Source organism: Hylobates moloch, unplaced genomic scaffold (genome assembly GCF_009828535.3).
Source record: "Hylobates moloch isolate HMO894 unplaced genomic scaffold, HMol_V3 SCAFFOLD_10, whole genome shotgun sequence".
NCBI classification, from domain to species: domain Eukaryota; kingdom Metazoa; phylum Chordata; class Mammalia; order Primates; family Hylobatidae; genus Hylobates; species Hylobates moloch.
In genome coordinates this window covers 81,362,518-81,379,689 of record NW_026652285.1, presented here as the reverse complement: position 1 = coordinate 81,379,689, position 17,172 = coordinate 81,362,518, and the positions used below count along the sequence as shown (strand labels likewise).

Here is a 17,172-nt window from a genome sequence, read left to right as displayed (position 1 = left end):
GAAAGCTCTCCTCTCTCTAGAAAAGTTCAGATTCTGCTTAGTTAGGAGTAGAAAGTCTGCATCAGAAATAACCCTTAAGGGATGCATTGTCATGGCTGAGATGAATAAATTTTCAAAGCAAAGGTAGCCAGTGAGGCGTGTGGATGTATCAAAGTTATGCTTTGTGAAATAAAAAATGAATTGATTTTTAAAAATCATTCTGATCTCATATATTCTTGGTTTTTAGTTTTGTGTTCAAGATGTTACTGAAAATTTCTAAGTAACATTTTTCTGTCCTGAGAATTTGTTTACTTCAAATGTGATGAAAGCTTGGGGATTTTGTTGTCATGGGTTTTGTTTTGTTTTGTTTTGTTTTGTTTTTTGAGGATTTTTTTTTTTTGCGGGGGCAGGCCAGGGGAATGGGTTTGCTTTTTGTGGCAATAGATATTTTTTCCCTAAACTGAGGGGTCAATAAACTTTTTCTGTAAAGGATCTGACAGTGAATATCTTCTGCTTTGTGGTCGCTGTCACAACTCCTTAACTCTGCCATTGTGCTTTGAAAACAGCCCTAGACAATCCATAAATGAGAGGCTATGGCTGTGCTTCAATGAAACTGATATAGAAAAACAGTGGGATTGGGCCGAGGGCTGCCATTTACCAACCTTGGCCCCAACCTACCATAATCCTTTCTAAGCCAACTGGCATCTGCTGGACTGTGTTTATAGTTAGGCTTGACAGGTTTTTTTTTTTTTTAAAAAGCTAGCTTTGTGAAAGCAAATGTTCCTTTTAAGATTTGAATTTTAGATCAGTCTTAATTGGTGTTTATGTGTGAAGCTATTTCAGAAACATAGTTGGCAAGTTCAGTTTGCATAAAGGTGAGGTTGCTAGCCTTTCTCTGAGAAAGTATGGAGAATAAAATGATGGAAATAAACCCACTTAGAGCAAGGCCAGGAAAAAGTTTGTTGGGGAATTTTGTAACCCTAAAGTGTGATTGTTTATAAACACTTGGTAGTCACTTAACTTTTTAAAGCAGATCAGGTTAGTGGAGTAATAATTCTAAATCTTGCTGTGTTTCAAAGGTTCTTTATTCTTCAGACATAAGAAACAGAAGAGATTTATAGAAACGCTATTTTAATTAACATTGTTTTTACAAAAGTTCGTGCTTATCATTGCCTGTTTTATCAAATTAGTTTCCTTCTGAGGCATGGCCTAGCAGCAGGCCTTCTGAGGAAAGCTGTAAACAGTGCCTCTCTGGGGTGGGCCTGCTATTGGCAGCTTTAGTGTCATCTGGAAGCTTGTTAATGCAAATTCTCAGCCCCACCCCAGACCTACTGGATCAGAATCTATGGGGTGGGGCCCAACATTTTGTGTATTTTCAAGCTCTACAAAGATACCCCATGAAAACAGAGTTTGTTAGTCCAACACTTCTGACAAATGCTGCCTGAGGCATTCATGGTGCACACTGGCATGCCTCCAGGCAGCCATGTAGTAATGGAACATTTTCCAGCTTCACTGAGCTTTCTCCAGACGGACTTGACCCATGAGACACCCTTTGAGAAATGATGACTTGACCATAGACAGACCCTTGCTCTGCTTGGAAGTTCATAGGTGATCTGCATCTGAACTTTTAAAATTCTCACATAGGAAATCCATTCATTTCCATTCATAGCCATCCCCATTCACATGGCTCATGGTTCCCCCTGCCCCATTTCCTTTGTGCTTGTGTTGTTTCACTTACATTTCTGCATTTTCTTCCATTCTCCCACTAACCATTCGCTCTGCAAACAAAACAGGCCATCCTTTCAGGATGACAGGTCTCATTGGAAAGCGTCGGCCAGTGGAGATGACAGCCATTTTGATTATGTCCACGACCAGAACCAGAAGAACTTAGGAGGGATGCAAAAAAGTATGATGTATCGAGATAAACTCATGACTGCACTTTGAGAGACTGAAGCATCTCTCTTCCATTCACCTTCATAGTTTCATTGCATTCCATGAAAAGTGTCTTGGCCTCACATGGATGGATGTGTTTGTACGAGTGTCTTTAAGGAGTAGTCCTGAAAGGTGTTTTCGGTGTCCATGTAAATATTTGAAGATAAAACCACTATAGCTTATCATAATTTACTGTTGACTGCATTCTCGTTAAAATGAAGGTAGTTAAAGGCTCAGGAATCATTTTGATGTTCTGATTTTAAAATTGGAGTCAAAGTCTATGTTTATCGTATTACTATGTGCCTGATGTTCTTTGTTATTTAATTAATGGGAGCAAATAAAACCAGAAGAGCTTGGGAAGATTGCTCAGCATATATTCCTATCGTAGAAGTTGAGATTGCTAGGGTCCAGTTTCCCTAGTGTGGCCTGGACGAGTCATTTCCCCTTCATTGACCTCATTTTCCCCATTTGAAAAGAGAGGGTTGGACTAAGTGATCTCCAAGGTCCTTTCCAACTCTGAAATTCTGCAATTTGTTAACATTTCATTTTGTTTAGGTTGAGGACATACATTCAAACTAATTTTATCACAAGGAAAACTGCAATACCCACTTCCTTGACAGAGTTACTCCTTTCAGAAGCTAAATAAAGTATATAACTTATTAGATGTTATATAAATACAGGGGGACTTTGAATTTCACATCTTAAAGCAGTTGAGCTACTTTGAATTTAAGCAGTCATACTAATCTTAAATTGCATAGCATTTGTTTTGATAGAATTTGCTGCTCAAGTATGAGAATAATTTTTAATGTCTTAATGATTGGTGCTGCTAACTTGCATGATTTCAGAAGACATAATTGTGAATACACGCTGTCAGAATTGGGGGATTGGTTTTTACCCTAGACTTCACTCTTAAAAAGCAACGTGCAATCAAGATCATTTATGGCTCAAATGAAAGCATGTAAGGTTTTCTTGAAGTTGTGCCAAAGCATTCTGTAGAGTAGAATGAGATGGGTGTTGCCCTAGTCTGTTTGTAGAACCAGAAATCAATATGTTGTCTTTTAGGTTAAAGCTTATACCAAAATATTTATTTCCCCCATTTCAAGCCCTGAGTCAAACATTTTTTCTCTTAATAATAGACCTGAAATGTTTTATTAGTATTTCTGTGAAATCAGTTGATTCTTGTGCCATTTTTATATATGTAATTGTAATTTTGCCCATGTTAGGCCCTCTAAAAAATGTTTGACATCCTTTGAGATATTTTGTTACTAAAATCTGGTCGTTTTTGGCTACTGCAAAAATCTATTCAGCAAGAAGGTATCAGCTGCGTACCTTGCACAGTGGAGCTGACCACCTATAAACTCTCCCTGAGGTATTTGTTTACAGGTGTATTCCATTTTAGCAGACGTTCTGATCCTCAATGTATGTGCTGCATACAAATAAATGTGTTCTGAATCTTTTCATCTTATTGATAGCATTTTTACAAATGTGTTTCCAAGGAATAAAGATTATTCTTGCTTTTTTTTTTGACTCCATCTTCATTTTTTTTTATTGATTGTTGTTGCTATGCAGAAGTCTCATTTGTGAATGACCTTGGTAACAGAACAGTTGGCTTTTGGAAGTCTGAAGGTGAGCGTTCAGTTAGGTGGGTGGAGCAAGATCATCCTAGAATGAGGCTGCTCTTGGCAAGAGTGGATCTTATAGGCACAGCAGCTGATGCCTTTCTTCAGCTGGGGCAACTCTGGTGAAGGTCGTCCTGCCTGTCACAGGTGCTGAGTAGAGAGAAGTGGTGGCAGTGGGATTTCCTCAGTAATAGCCCTGTAAAAGTGGGTGTTTGTCCTGGCTACTTGTGCTCTTCCTGGCAGGAAGGCATCCAAACCCTTACCTGTGGGCTCCTGGAAATTGTGTATGCCATCTAATACCCTCTAATAAATACCTCTCTGCTTAAAGTAACTTGAGTGGTTTCAGTTGTCTGCAACCAAGAAGCCTCACCAGTGTGCATACTTATGACATCCTGATTGTTAAATGAAGTGTACACTTTTCATTCCTTAACTTAGTGGACCTTTCTCTACAGCAGTTGACCAGTTCAGTCTTAACAGCCTCCTTTTCTGCCATCCTATTACCTGTTGGTGTTTTCTAAAGGTCTTTCTTCTGCTCACTGCTCTTTTCACCACAGTCTACCCAAATCTTCTCATTCTGTCATGATTTTATAATGCTGTTGACTCTGAAACCATCCTCTGTAACCCAGACTGTCCTGTGAACTTTTGGACTGACATTTCAACTTGGGTGTCCTGTGTACACCTCAGACTCCACCTATCAAAAATCAAATTGATCATCTTTTACCCTCCTCCCACAAAACTTTTCTTCTGCCTGAATTCCCTTTTTTACCCACAGTAAGAATGTATACATCATCTACAACTCTTCTCCCTGTTGCCACCCATATCCAAACAGTACCTAGGTCTGTTCACCTCTGCCTTGGTATTCATACTTGGGCTTTCCTCCCTCTTCTTACTGGCATGGATCCCATAGGAGCATCTTTTCTCTGGCTCAGAGGTGTCCTTCCTGATCTCCCTGACTCCAGTTGCTCCTGACAAGCTCATGCTCCTCCCAGTCACTAGAGTGATCTTTCTAAACCACAGTCGGCCTGTGCCATTGCAGTGCTTGCCATTACCCTGAGGATGATGTCCAAGGGCCTCTCTGTGGAATTCCCCACTCTGTGTCTCCATCCTCTTGCTCTAGCATATATCCCCTATTTCTCACCCTACTGTTGAAAATCCTTCAATGCCAAATTGCTTGTGGTTCCTGGCACGCACCACACCCTGCTGTTACTCACATCTGTGCCTTTGCAAATACTCTTCCTTCTGCCTAGAATTCTGTCACTCCCATCCCTTCCCCTAACTCCTGCTCAATGTCTGCCTCTGCCCAAGACATCTTCTCCCAGGGACTCCGTGACGGCCCCACCTCTGCAAATCGGGTTAATTTCTGTGTTCCAGTAATAACCCCCTCCCTTTCTACCCCCATCTATAGCAACATTGCACTTACAGCTTTGTATTAAAATGGGCTCTTTTGTTTATCTCATCCTGGAACCTGTACACTGCATCAGTCTGAGCTTTGTGTCTTACTTGCCTTTGTTCCCCAGCACCTGACAGATAGCAGGTGCTCAATGAATGTCTGCTCAGCAAATGGATTATTCCACATTCATTTGAAAGGAGATGTCTAACCAGATTACAGGCAATAATACATCATCTCTGGGCTGGTCTGAAGGTATCTGAACAACCTTATCCAGTATGGGGGCATCATACTGTGAGTAGGACATTGACCACCATGTGACTTCTAGATTCAGTTTCATCATCTGAATATTACTCTGTGTGTCAACTGTGTTCTCATTTGAGGCATTGGTATCATGCTGTACAGGGCAGAAGAAAGTCCAGCCACTTGACATTGGAACCCCCAGAAGGTAGACATTAATCTGCACTAATATGTAGGGGCTAGTCATGTAATGCTAGGCTTTGCATTCTGCATGTGTCACTTCACTTCCTGACCACTCTGTGAGATGGGTAGTATCCTGTTTTTCATAGATAGGGAAGCTCAGGCTTAGAGTTTAACCAAGCAGCCTGTATTCCAGAGCCTATGGTCTCAACCACAGTGCTCTCTTGCCTCTTGCCCTTCATCCCACCATTTGCAACCGTGGGGATCCACATCTCCATGAGACTGCTAGATGATGTTGAACAGTTCACTCCACTGAAATCTAATTGCTAACCAGAGAGCCATCCACTCCCTCCAGCCATCTAGTAACCCCTATCCATCTGCATTACCACCACACTGGTAGGTAGCTAACTGTCCATACAGCCCCCACCAGTGTGGACTGGTAACCATGTTCCCTCTACCATCACCACTACCAGTCATAACTGTCCATACCTCCCACACACACACACCAGGGCTGGTAACCTTGTTCATCTCCATCACCTGTGATCTAATAACGCTGTTTACTGTCTTCTCCCCAGACACACCCCCTCCAGTGGTCTAACAACCCTCTCCACACCGTACCACCCCTCCCCCAGTCAAAATCCTGTCCACACAGGCATCATTCAACAGTAGTCCCATTTTCAAAGAAGCAGAGATTGGACATTATTCTTAATGAACCACTGCTTATTTGAGACGATCCACTCTATGGCTTCCTTCCAAAGAGCTCACAAATGAGCAATGTCTTCTGAAATATTACTTGACAGTAAAACCACACTCACTATTCCAAAACTAATGGAATTAACTTTTACATTTTGGAACTCAGGTATGTACTGGTTTATCATCTATTCATGTTTCTGGGGTCCCTCAGGACATGCAACAGTGTATAGACAGTTGTCATTTGATTGATGTAATTCATGCCAGAAGTCTCTAAATCCTGCCAGGTAATTAATTACCTTGGTCTTCAAAACCCTTTTGCCTATTTCATTTATTGGTCTACCATTTCTATTGAAGATGGTTTTCCTTAACCGCAAAGATGGAGGAATAAGGACAGTGTGGGAATTCCTCTCAGTCCTCCTTGCCTGTTAATATTGCACCATCCTTCCAGGTCAGTGACTCCAGCCTACTGGGTCCCGCTCTGAACACGAGTAATGACAGTCTTTTTGTTACCCTTGACTTTACAGCTTTTAACTAGTCCTTTAAAATCCAAGCTCATTAAAGAACTCCCTGAACAGCCATATTGATCCCTTCGGATCAGTATTTCCCAAACTTAAGAGTTCTAAATCAATTCCCTGGCTGACCAAGTCTTCTAAACGTACCAGGAAAATACCCTACATTGGTCTAGGATGATTTGCTTCCACTCCTCGCTACAGGAGGCGGTGGACAGATGCAGAGGCGAAGCATAAGGGGGCGGAGAGAAAAAGCAAGTCACTGTTAAAGGTCCCTTGCACATGAGAAATGGCACATTTTAAGAAACCCTGGGAGTATCAAAAAGACAAACGTAAAATGGACATTCAACTAACCCTTAGCAAAAGAAATCCTCAATAGTTCTGCAAATAGGCCCATTTCTGCCAAAATTAGGGAGCTAAAGAATGGCTTGGACAACTTACTAAAAATGTGGATTGCGGCATTCTAAATGGTCAATGGTAAGACCCAAGATCCTGCATTTTAACAGCCCAGGACAGCCTGAGGTGGGCAGTCCAGGTTTGCTTTTCACTTTGGGAAAGCAAAGCTACTTATCTGCTTGTGTTCATCCTTATTTTAATGCGTCAATTTTAACTTTGAGTAGAGGTCAACTTTTTTTTTTTTTAATAGGCATAATGTTAAGTCAATGGATGGACGCATCATAATAAGTAACTAGATCTGTCTGCTCAGCAAAGCTGTGCACTTCCTTTGGCCCAAGATGAAGCAGAAGAATGTGAGCATTCTAGTGGTTCTTTATATGGCTTTAATTTCATCATTAACCGGCCCCCTGCAATCTATCAAACCCTCCCCACTTCAGAAGCAAGGGACTAGTGAATTCCAGCTGTTGGAGAAGGACATGGCGTGTGTATACACCAGTCTAAGCACCTGGGCTAAGACCGGAGCCCATGATTGGGAAACAGATGGAAGTTTACAGAAGTAAAATGGCAAGACATTGCCAGGCAGATGAGAGAAGGATTAAAGGGTCCACAGTTTGGTGGTCTGGTTTTGTCAAGGGACAAGAGCCCCGTAGTTATCTGATTAGGTTAAGTGTGGAAGCTTTGGAATCTCACACGGTTTGAATCCCAGCTTTGCCACTTACTAGCCATGGGACCTTTGGCCAGTTTCTTCTGGACACCTCATTTTCCTCATCCCCAAGTGGAATTTACCAGTATCTCACTGATAAGAGAATTATCAATAAATGACATTATATACAAAAGACGTTTTGTGCAGTGTTTGATGCTAGATGGTAAGAATTTTTAGTGGTTTTTGAGATGTAAGGTCGTAGCTGTCCACGTGGACAGAAACAGGCCAAAGAGATTCAAAATAGCTCAAGGCCGGGTGTGGTGAATCACACCTGTAATCCCAGCACTTTGGGAGGCCAAGGCAGGTGGATCATTCAAGGTCAGGAGTTCGTGACCAGCCTGGCCAACAGGGTGAAACCCCGTCTCCACTAAAAATGCAAAAACTAGCCGGGCGTGGTGGTATGTGCCTGTAGTCCCAGCTACTTGGGAGACTGAGGCAGTAGAATACCTTGAATCAGGGAGGCAGAGGTTGCAGTGAGCCCAAAACACACCCCCCCACCCCCCCCTGGGGGAGAGTGGGGGGCTTTTTTAAAAAAAAAAAAAAAAAAAAAAAAAAAAGTCTAGCTGAAGAAATGGTATTTCTAATAGACTGATGGCTTGAGATGTATATTCTAAGTTTAGCAAGGGAAAGGGTTGTTTGGTTCCAAAGGACAGATCAGATGGAAGAGCATTAACACATATATAAAGACATGTCTCTTTGAAACTAGCAAACTCAGAGCAGAAACACCATGGGGATCTTTTGAGGAAAGAAAAAAGAAATAGAAATGATATTTCTGTCCGAGAATACTAGGAAATAACTGTCCAGGCAGAATGTGGACAATGCTTTCCCATCTGCACATGGCAGAATTGACTTAGAGTAAAGAATTGGTGAGATGGCTGAGAGTCCATTCTGCTGGTACGATTGGGACTCAAGAGGCTTGGAGAATTGAAACAGAGCGTCTGCTCCATTCCCACCTTGTCTAATTTGGGATTTCATCTTAGACGAATTGGAGGAAGATTTTAACTATTAGGAGACTGAGTGGAAAGTTAGTAATAAAAGGGAACCACTGTGCTTTGTTGCCATTTTGTTGTTGTTTTTGTTTGTTTGTTTTTGAGACAGGGTCTCTCTCTGTCACCCAGGCTGGAGTGCAGTGGTGTGATCATGGCCCACTTCAGCCTCCTGAGTAGCTGGCATGCACCACCATGCTTTGCTAAATTTTTAAAAAACTTTTGTAGACATGGGGTCTTGCCATGTTGCACAGGCTGGTCTGAACTCCTGGGCTCAAGCGATCCTCTTGCCTTGGCCTCCCCAAATACTGGGTTTACAGGGGATAGCTAATGCACCTGGCCTGTTGCCTTTTTTAAGATAGATAATACAAACAGTAGTAAAAATTCAAATACAAATAGCTAAAAGTTACTTTTCCTTTCCTCCTTCTTATTCCCCAGTTTTCCTTGGAAGCAAACATTGCTAGCATTTTTCCTTGTCAATCTAGAGCTACTCCATGTATAAACGAGCATATATTTATTTAACCAATCAATATTGATGGACATTTAAGCTGCATCAACTCCCTCAAGTTACAGTGGTGCTGCCATTCTTGTACCTTGTGTTTGTGCACTTGAACAAATCTATCCGTAGAATAAATTCCCTCGAAGTAGCATCCAGGTCAAAAGGTATGTGCATATTTAAGTTGGATATTGTCTAATGAAATTTCTCTCCAAATATATTCCCCTGTTTATACTCCGCCCAGCCACAGACACCCTCAGCAATTATGACAATGCCTTTGTGGCCTCACAGGAAGCAAATCATAGCCTTTGCTAGCTTTTTTTTTTTTTTAACTTAGTCTGATGGGTAAAATCCAGAATTTCTGTTTTAATTACATTTCTCTGTGAACAAGTCTATGCACCTTTTAATCTTTCTAAAGACAGTTTGTTATATGTTTTCTGTGAACCATCTGAAACCGCTATTCTTGAGTCATGCTCGTTAATAAAGATCAGGCTGATGAAGTACAATTAACCATGTCATCTTAGCATTTATAATAGTGAGGAAAGGGAAGGCTTGAATGAGTTGATATTTACCAGACATTTTTTTGAAAGTAGGTTTCCAGGCCAAGCGTGGTGGCTCATGCCTGTAATCGTAGCACTTTGGGAGGCTGAGGCTGGTGGATCGCCTGAGGTCAGGAGTTCAAGACTAGCCTGACCAACGTGGCAAAACCCCATCTCTACTAAAAATACAAACAATTAGCTGGAACTGGTGGCGCATGCCTGTAACCCCAGCTACTCAGGAGTCTGAGACAGGAGAATCACTTGAACCTGGGAGGCGGAGGCTGCAGTGAGCCAAAATCATACCACTGCACTCCAGCCTGGGTGACAGAGCGAGACTCCGTCTCAAAAAAAAAAAAAAGTTTCCAGAAATTCAGGTAACAGTCAGCATGATACTGCCCTGCAGAGCTGAAAAAGGGAATGTGGGCAACATAAAGATAGCAGAGGTAAAGGAATTGATTTCTAATATCTGTGTTTCCTTTCCTGTTTGGGAGGGTATTGAGAACTTACCACTCAGGCTTCTTAGATACCCACCCAGACATCATGAATTTCCCTGGTGCATTGACCAAGGAAGGATGGATGTACTTCTAGTTACAATTAAAGTTCCAATATATTGGATCTAAAATTACAGCCACATCCCAAGAGTCACCTGTGGTTTTTTCGGATGAAAGGCTGCAGAATTTAAAATACTAAAACTGCTGTAGTCTAGGCCATCCGCTAAAAAAGGATTAGAATAATTAGAGGAACATCCCTGTAGGCTCATGTTATAAGAAACCCACAGAAACCTCCTAATCGTCCCCTACTGAATGGTGAATGGTTTAAACATCCACGTTCTGCACTGAGACCTCAAAAGCAAGAGGTGTTGCTATGCTAATGCTCAACCAGCTTCATTCCCTGGCTGAATAATGGACACTATCTGTATTAAAGGCAATTAAACCATCAAGCCCTTAAAATTCATATCAGTGTTATGGCTTCAGAGGCTAAGTATGTTCATAATAGAAGCTTCAGAAAAACCTGCAAGAATTGGGGAACAGAGAGAGGATCATTTGAGGAAATTTTTAAGCACTAATGAATACCAAAATAAATTAATCCTCATCTGTATCACCCTAGAAACACATACCCAGTGTTCAGCTCCAACTCTGGCTCACACTGGTGTCTTGTGCAATTAGAATGTCTAAAACCTACTCTTAACAGATTATGCATCTTATTCATCTAACCTGAACTACATTCCGGGATGAATAATGTTTTAATTTCATTCATTCAGTGAGGCGGATGGCGTCTGGGGAGTGGAAAAATAACACTTCCCAGCTCATGCCTGAGTCTGCCGTAGCTCTGCCAGAGTGCACAGGATGACAAAGAATCTGCTATGTGGACATTATTTTACACTCACAGCTGAGCTTCCATGACAATGATTATTTTTGTCTTACTGTCCCTTTGGGGGCTCTCATATGATACTGTTTGAGGATGTATTTAAAGAAGTGATTAGGGGAAAGTCTGTTAATGCTGTTGCCACCTGAAAAAACAGAATAAAGGCACAGGAACACAGAAATGAGAGGCAAAAAAAAAAAAAAAAAAAAACCTGTAAGAAACCCAGAAGTGACCGGGCACGGTGGCTCATGCCTGTAATCCCAGCACTTTGGGAGGCCGAGGTGGGCAGATCATTTGAGGCCAGGAGTTTGAGACCAGCCTGGCCAGCATAGTGAAACTCCGTCTCTACTAAAAATACAAAAATTAGCCAGGTGTGGTGGCACACACGCTGTAATCCCAGCTACTCGGGGGTCTGTAATCCCAGCTACTCGGGGGTCTGAGGCAGGAGAATCACTTGAACCTGGGAGGCAGAGGTTGCAGTGAGCCGAGATTGCGCCACTGCACTCCAGCCTGGGCGACAGAGTGATACTCCATCAAAAAAAAAAGACAGAAAGAAACCCAGAATGGAAAGTTCAGCTTATTAGAAGTGACTGTTGTAAGGCAAAACGACTATATTTGTATTGCTTTTTTTTTTTCTTTAGTCAAGAAAAAGATTGAATAAACTTGGTCATGAGCCCCTGAACAAAAACCAACTCATGAAATAGTAATTCTCTGGACTGCACACACATGCACACCTGTGAAGGCACACACACAACAAGGAAGCCATTGCAAAACCTAGCAAGAATAGCATCGCAACAAAACAGCCTTCCTAGCAGAAAAATGTCGGGACCTGCTTACACCTATTTATTGAAATCATTTGATAGTTGTTTGCCAAAAGAAAATTCCAGACTCAGAGATGGAAGCACATATCCTATCCTACCTCACACAGGACTCAGACCCAGGAACTACTGAACCCCAAAGGCTCTTGTCAGTCCTTAGGATGTGGGATGTTACTCTGCAGTTTTGCAGAGACTACATAATGTAGTTAGGAACAAGTAGGGAATTCATGTCAAAAGTGCAACTTTTATGAATAGAGATTTGATAAATTACCTAAGGAGAATTAAAATTTAATGCACTTAAACTAATTAATTGAATAAAGATCTGCTGTGTTTCTATGCAGTGCTGGTATGTTGAAGAAGATGCCATCTTTGGCACCAGGTAGCTAATCATCATCAGACTGAGAGCTCCCCATCTAGCATGGATTCATCCATCAACTGTGCTAGCACCAGAATTGCTCGCAAAGTTGATTGTTTGGAACATTTCTTGAAAGAAATACAAATTGGAAAAGTTTTGTGTCAATTAGTCTCTATAAAGGAATCTAAACTACACCCAAAAAATGCAGTTTTGACCTTTTTTTTTTTTTTTGAGATGGAGTTTCACTCGTCACCCAGACTGGAGTGCAATGGCGCAATCTTGGCTCACTGCAAACTCCACCTCCCGGATTGAAGCAATTCTCCCACCTCATTCTCCTGGGTAGCTAGGACTACAGGCGTGCACCACTACACCCGGCTAATTTTGTATTTTTAGTAGAGATGGGTTTTCACCCTGATTTTTGGCCAGGCTGGTCTCTAACTCTTGACCTCAGGTGATCCACCTGCATTGGCCTCCCAGTGTTGGTATTACAGGCGTGAGCCACCACTTGTGGCCAATTTTGACCTTTTCTGAAGAGAAAGATGAAGTAGAGTCAACCTTCTCACTAGTCTTTTTTTTTAGAAATAAGACCACTAAGTTGCTATAAGAAATCATCCCTAATTAATAGATGCAACATTCATAATGTATCACACTTCTAAGATGTCGATACAATTTTCTTCGGAAAATCCATTATGAAAAAATACAGTGTTTCAAATATAGACTCTACTTGCTGCCAAATAGTATGCTTTCCCTGAATTCAATAAGAACATGTAACAATATATCAGTCTGTTTAGTCTCTACCAAATTAAAATTGAAATAAGTGACAGCTATCTGGGAAACCAGAATGAGTAAATTGTGCTTTCTCTCATCTCTCAGTCGGACATGGCACAGATCAAATTATATCACTGAGCTGTAGTTCCTGGCATACAAATGCTTAATGTCCAAAAATGCAGTGTCTGCCACCCAGATAAGTGAAGTGAGTTACCTAAGGTAACGTAGGCAAACAGCAGCAAAGCCAAGCTAAGTGCCAATGCATGTTCCTTTTTTGTCATTAGATTGCTCCTTCCAAACACATGGCAAAGCAGTATTGCCTAGCAATTCAGAGAGCCCAGGTTACCTGGGTTCAAATCCCGGCTCTGCCATTTACTAGCTATGTGACTTGAGGAAAGCTCCTTGGTCTTTCTGCTCCTCTTTCCTTATGTATAAAATGAAGATGATAATGATTGTCCTTTCTTCAAATGGTTGTTGGAAGATTAACTAAGTTAACTGATGGTAAAGTACTGGGCACTCAAAAATGTTAGCTTTTGGGGTTTTTTGCTCTGTGAATATTTAAAGAGCATGATTAAAGCACTGGTGTTCAGTCAGGAGGAATGATTCTGGCTGACACCATCTGCTGTAAAAACACACTACTTGAGTGAATTCTCCTAAGAGAGTCCCAATTGGAGAGCCACAGTTCCGGGCAAAGGGACTGGGTATGGACTAGTGGCAGGGCTTCCTGACTTTTTCTTGTCCTTGGCACACACAGAAAGTGACGTATAGCATGCTGGGACAAGCAGACAAGGCTGCTTGAAGCTCCAGGCTCCCCATGTCCTGCCCACTTACTCCAAGGACTGGGAGAATAAATGGTTCAGCCCACTTGCAACCCTTCTGAGGCTTACCAGTTGGAAAGTTCTACTGAGGTCCTTGTCAGCTTATCCCTGATGTGTTAGTTCTGATTAGGAATATGGAATTGTCCCCATTGAGGCTAAAAGTAAAACAGGAACCAGTTTGTCCCAACCAGCTCCTCCAGAAGGTGTGTGGAGAACTTGTGTGCTACCTGTGAGTCTACTGTGTGGGCTACATATACACTGATCCGCTGCCAGGAACCCCAACTTGGATTGAAGACACGTGACATAAATAGCTGCGGAGTAAGTCCGAGTTCAGGCAGCACTTGGTATGTGTGCACTGAGCAATCCAGACGAGATGCATGCGACTTTGGATAGGGGATGTTTATTGCATTTACTGCTGCATCAGCTGGCATAGTACCTATGGGGGACTTCTTGACCATCCAGACATGGGCATTCTGTTAAAGGCGGGGAATCTGTTGGCTTCTTGGCCTGCCTGGCTGGTGATTTGGTTGCTTAGGAGGTAGAAGAAACCCTGCAGGTATTACTGTTGTAAATTCTGGTCAGCAAGGAAGACTGCATCAGAAATGTGTAAGTAACAAGATCCATGGAAGAAGAAAACCCTGACATCTCAGAATCATTAACATGAAGTGAGTGAAATCCAGGGCTTAATTCTCCACATATTCTTTTTCTTGTTGTTGTTGATATTCTTTTTTAAAATTAATTTTTATGGGTACATATTAGGTGTATGTATTTATGGGGTATATGAGATGTTTTGAAACAGGTATGCAATGTGAAATAATCACATCATATATATTTTACTGTTTAGAAAATCCAATTTCAAAATGTCAAAGAGAATAGACTTAAAAGGGAATGTTTTTTACATGGGCTGTGAATTTAGAAACCATAGATAATCCAAAAGAGAAAGGCTCTATGAGCCTCTCAGATGAACCACAATTTGTAATAGTATTTTAAAGAGTAGGAAGGTGGAACATATGATCAAAAACAAAGGGGCACAGAACTTTTTTTTAAGGACTCCAAAGTTTTGTAGATGCTCACTTCAGTTGGGGCAAAAAGATGAGCAATTTAATGACACCCAGTTTTGAGGATGGTTTGTGAGTCTAACAGGCAGAAGCAGAGCTACTCAACTTTTGTTGTGCTTTTTTCTTTTTCAACAAGGAAGCTAGTCACTATACTAACTGCAGAGAGTGAAGAGAACAAACAGAAGAAAACTGAAGTCCAAGATAAGAGAAAGAGTAGTCAGGAAATATTTCACTGCTTTTTGATTAGCTCAAGTCTTTAGGCTCAGAAAAATGGTCTCTCGAAACACTGAGAAAATTTGCACTTGACATTGCTGAGTCAGCATCAATACCTTTGAAAAAGTCTTGGGAAAATGCTAGACAAGTAGATTGAACAGTTTTTTTTTTTTTTTTTGGAACATGAATTCCAAAAACTAGACTGATAAGCTGGATTGCAATACTGAGGAAAGTTTGAGAACAGAGTCTTTTGTAAGCACTTAGTAAAGGAAGCAGTGTTGACTTAGGAACAGCACAGATATGCTGAGAATAAGTCATGCTAATCTTTCAAGATTTTTAGTAAGCTAAAAGTAGAAGAACTGTCTAACCTGATAAGTAGAATTTGTCAGAAACTGACATTTAATGGTGAAACACTAGATAATATATAAACTTCAGAAATAAGACAAGGATAACTGCTGATACTCAAGATTATTCTGGAGACCTTACCAATGGAATAAGCCAAGAAAACAAAATTAGGAATAACTACTAGAAAGGAAGAAACAAAATTCATGTGATTCTCTTCTTAAAATCCAAGTGAATTCTAACTGATGAGTTGTGCAAAGTGGTCAGAGGCAGAAATATCCTAAAGTCAGCCGCTTTGTATATCCATCTAGTCATTTAAAAATTAGGTGATAGGGGCCAGGCGTGATGGCTCACACCTGTAATCCCAGCACTTTGGGAGGCCGAGGTGGGCAGATCACGAGGTCAAGAGATGGAGACCATCCTGGCCAACATGGTGAAACCCCGTCTCTACTAAAAATACAAAAATTAGCTGGGCATGATGATGCACGCCTGTAGTCCAAGCTACTCAGGAGGCTGAGGCAGGAGAATCGCTTGAATCCTGGAGGCAGAGGTTGCAGTGAGCCGAGATCATGCCATTGTACCCCAGCCTGATGACAGAGCAAGACTCCGTCTCAAAAAACAAAGGGGGGGATATGTAATAATTAATAAGATCTCATTTTCAATTGTGACAAAATTGAAAAATACCTAGGAATAAAGTTAATGTTCTATACCATAATGAAAAAGTTTAAAAATTCTAACTGAAGGACATTTTAAAAGATGTGAGTAAATGCAGAGAAATATGTTCCTTGTTAATATATTCTTTCAAATTAATCCATAATATGTAATGCTTTAAATCAGAATTCTAGTGGGATTTTTTGGCAGTAACTTGAATTCTGGAATTCAAGTTACTATCACAAAAGGAATCTAGAATACTAGGCACGTGATAACAGCTAAGAAAAAAACAAAAGAAAAATAATGATGTGAGAAAGGGAATAAGATTTATAATGTCAGTCCGGGCACAGTAGCTCATGCCTGTAATCCCAGCACTTTGGGAGGCTGAGGTGGGCGGATCATGAGGTCAGGAGATCGAGACCATGGTGAAACCCCGTCTCTACTAAAAATACAAAAAATTAGCTGGGCGCAGTGGCGGGCGCCTGTAGTTCCAGCTACTCGGGAGGCTGAGGCGGGATGATGGCGTGAACCCGGGAGGTGGAGCTTGTAGTGAGCCAAGATTGCGCCACTGCACTCCAGCCTGGGCGACAGAGCGAGACTCTGTCTCAAAAAAAAAAAAAAAAGAAAAAAGATTTATAATGTCACATATACATGTATATATTAAAACAAAAGTAATTAAGACAGTCTGATATAGGGTCAGATTAGTAGAACAATAAAAGTATGAAGAGGCTGGGCACAGAGGCTCATGCCTGTAATACCAGCCTGGGCAACATGATGAGACCTTGTCTCTACAAAAAAATGAAAAATTAGCCAGGTGTGGTAGTGCACACTTGTAGTTGTAGGTACTCGGGAGGCTGAGATAAGAAGATTGCTTGAGCCCAGGAATTCAAGGCTGCAGTGAGCTATGATTGTGCCACTGCACTCTCACCTGTGCAACAGAGGGAAACCCTGTCTGTGAAAAAAAAAAAAAAAATGAAGAATTCAAAAACAGGTTTTTATTGTATATAAGTCATGGGCAATCCAGAAAACTGAAACTACTCTAGGCATTTCTTACAGAGGGAATTTAATTCAGGGAATTGGTTATACAAGGGCTGAAAAAACTGAGAAACTTAATTGGACAGTGAG

At 41.3% G+C, this 17,172-nt stretch overlaps 1 protein-coding gene across 8 annotated transcripts in view; it reads left to right on the top strand.

Annotated features, from left to right (window-relative positions):
* The window catches only part of EPB41L4B (erythrocyte membrane protein band 4.1 like 4B), a 147,687-nt gene that overhangs the window by 76,311 nt on the left and 54,204 nt on the right, over positions 1-17,172 (top strand). Inside the window, exon 16 of one of the 8 annotated variants that reach the window (XM_032164825.2) lies at positions 1,773-3,895. The exons of the other annotated variants lie outside the window; for them this stretch is intronic. Coding sequence (XP_032020716.1) covers positions 1,773-1,923 — 151 coding nt within the window. The 3' untranslated portion in view covers positions 1,924-3,895. Of the gene's footprint in view, positions 1-1,772; positions 3,896-17,172 lie in introns of those variants that run through there. 8 annotated transcript variants of the gene reach the window in all.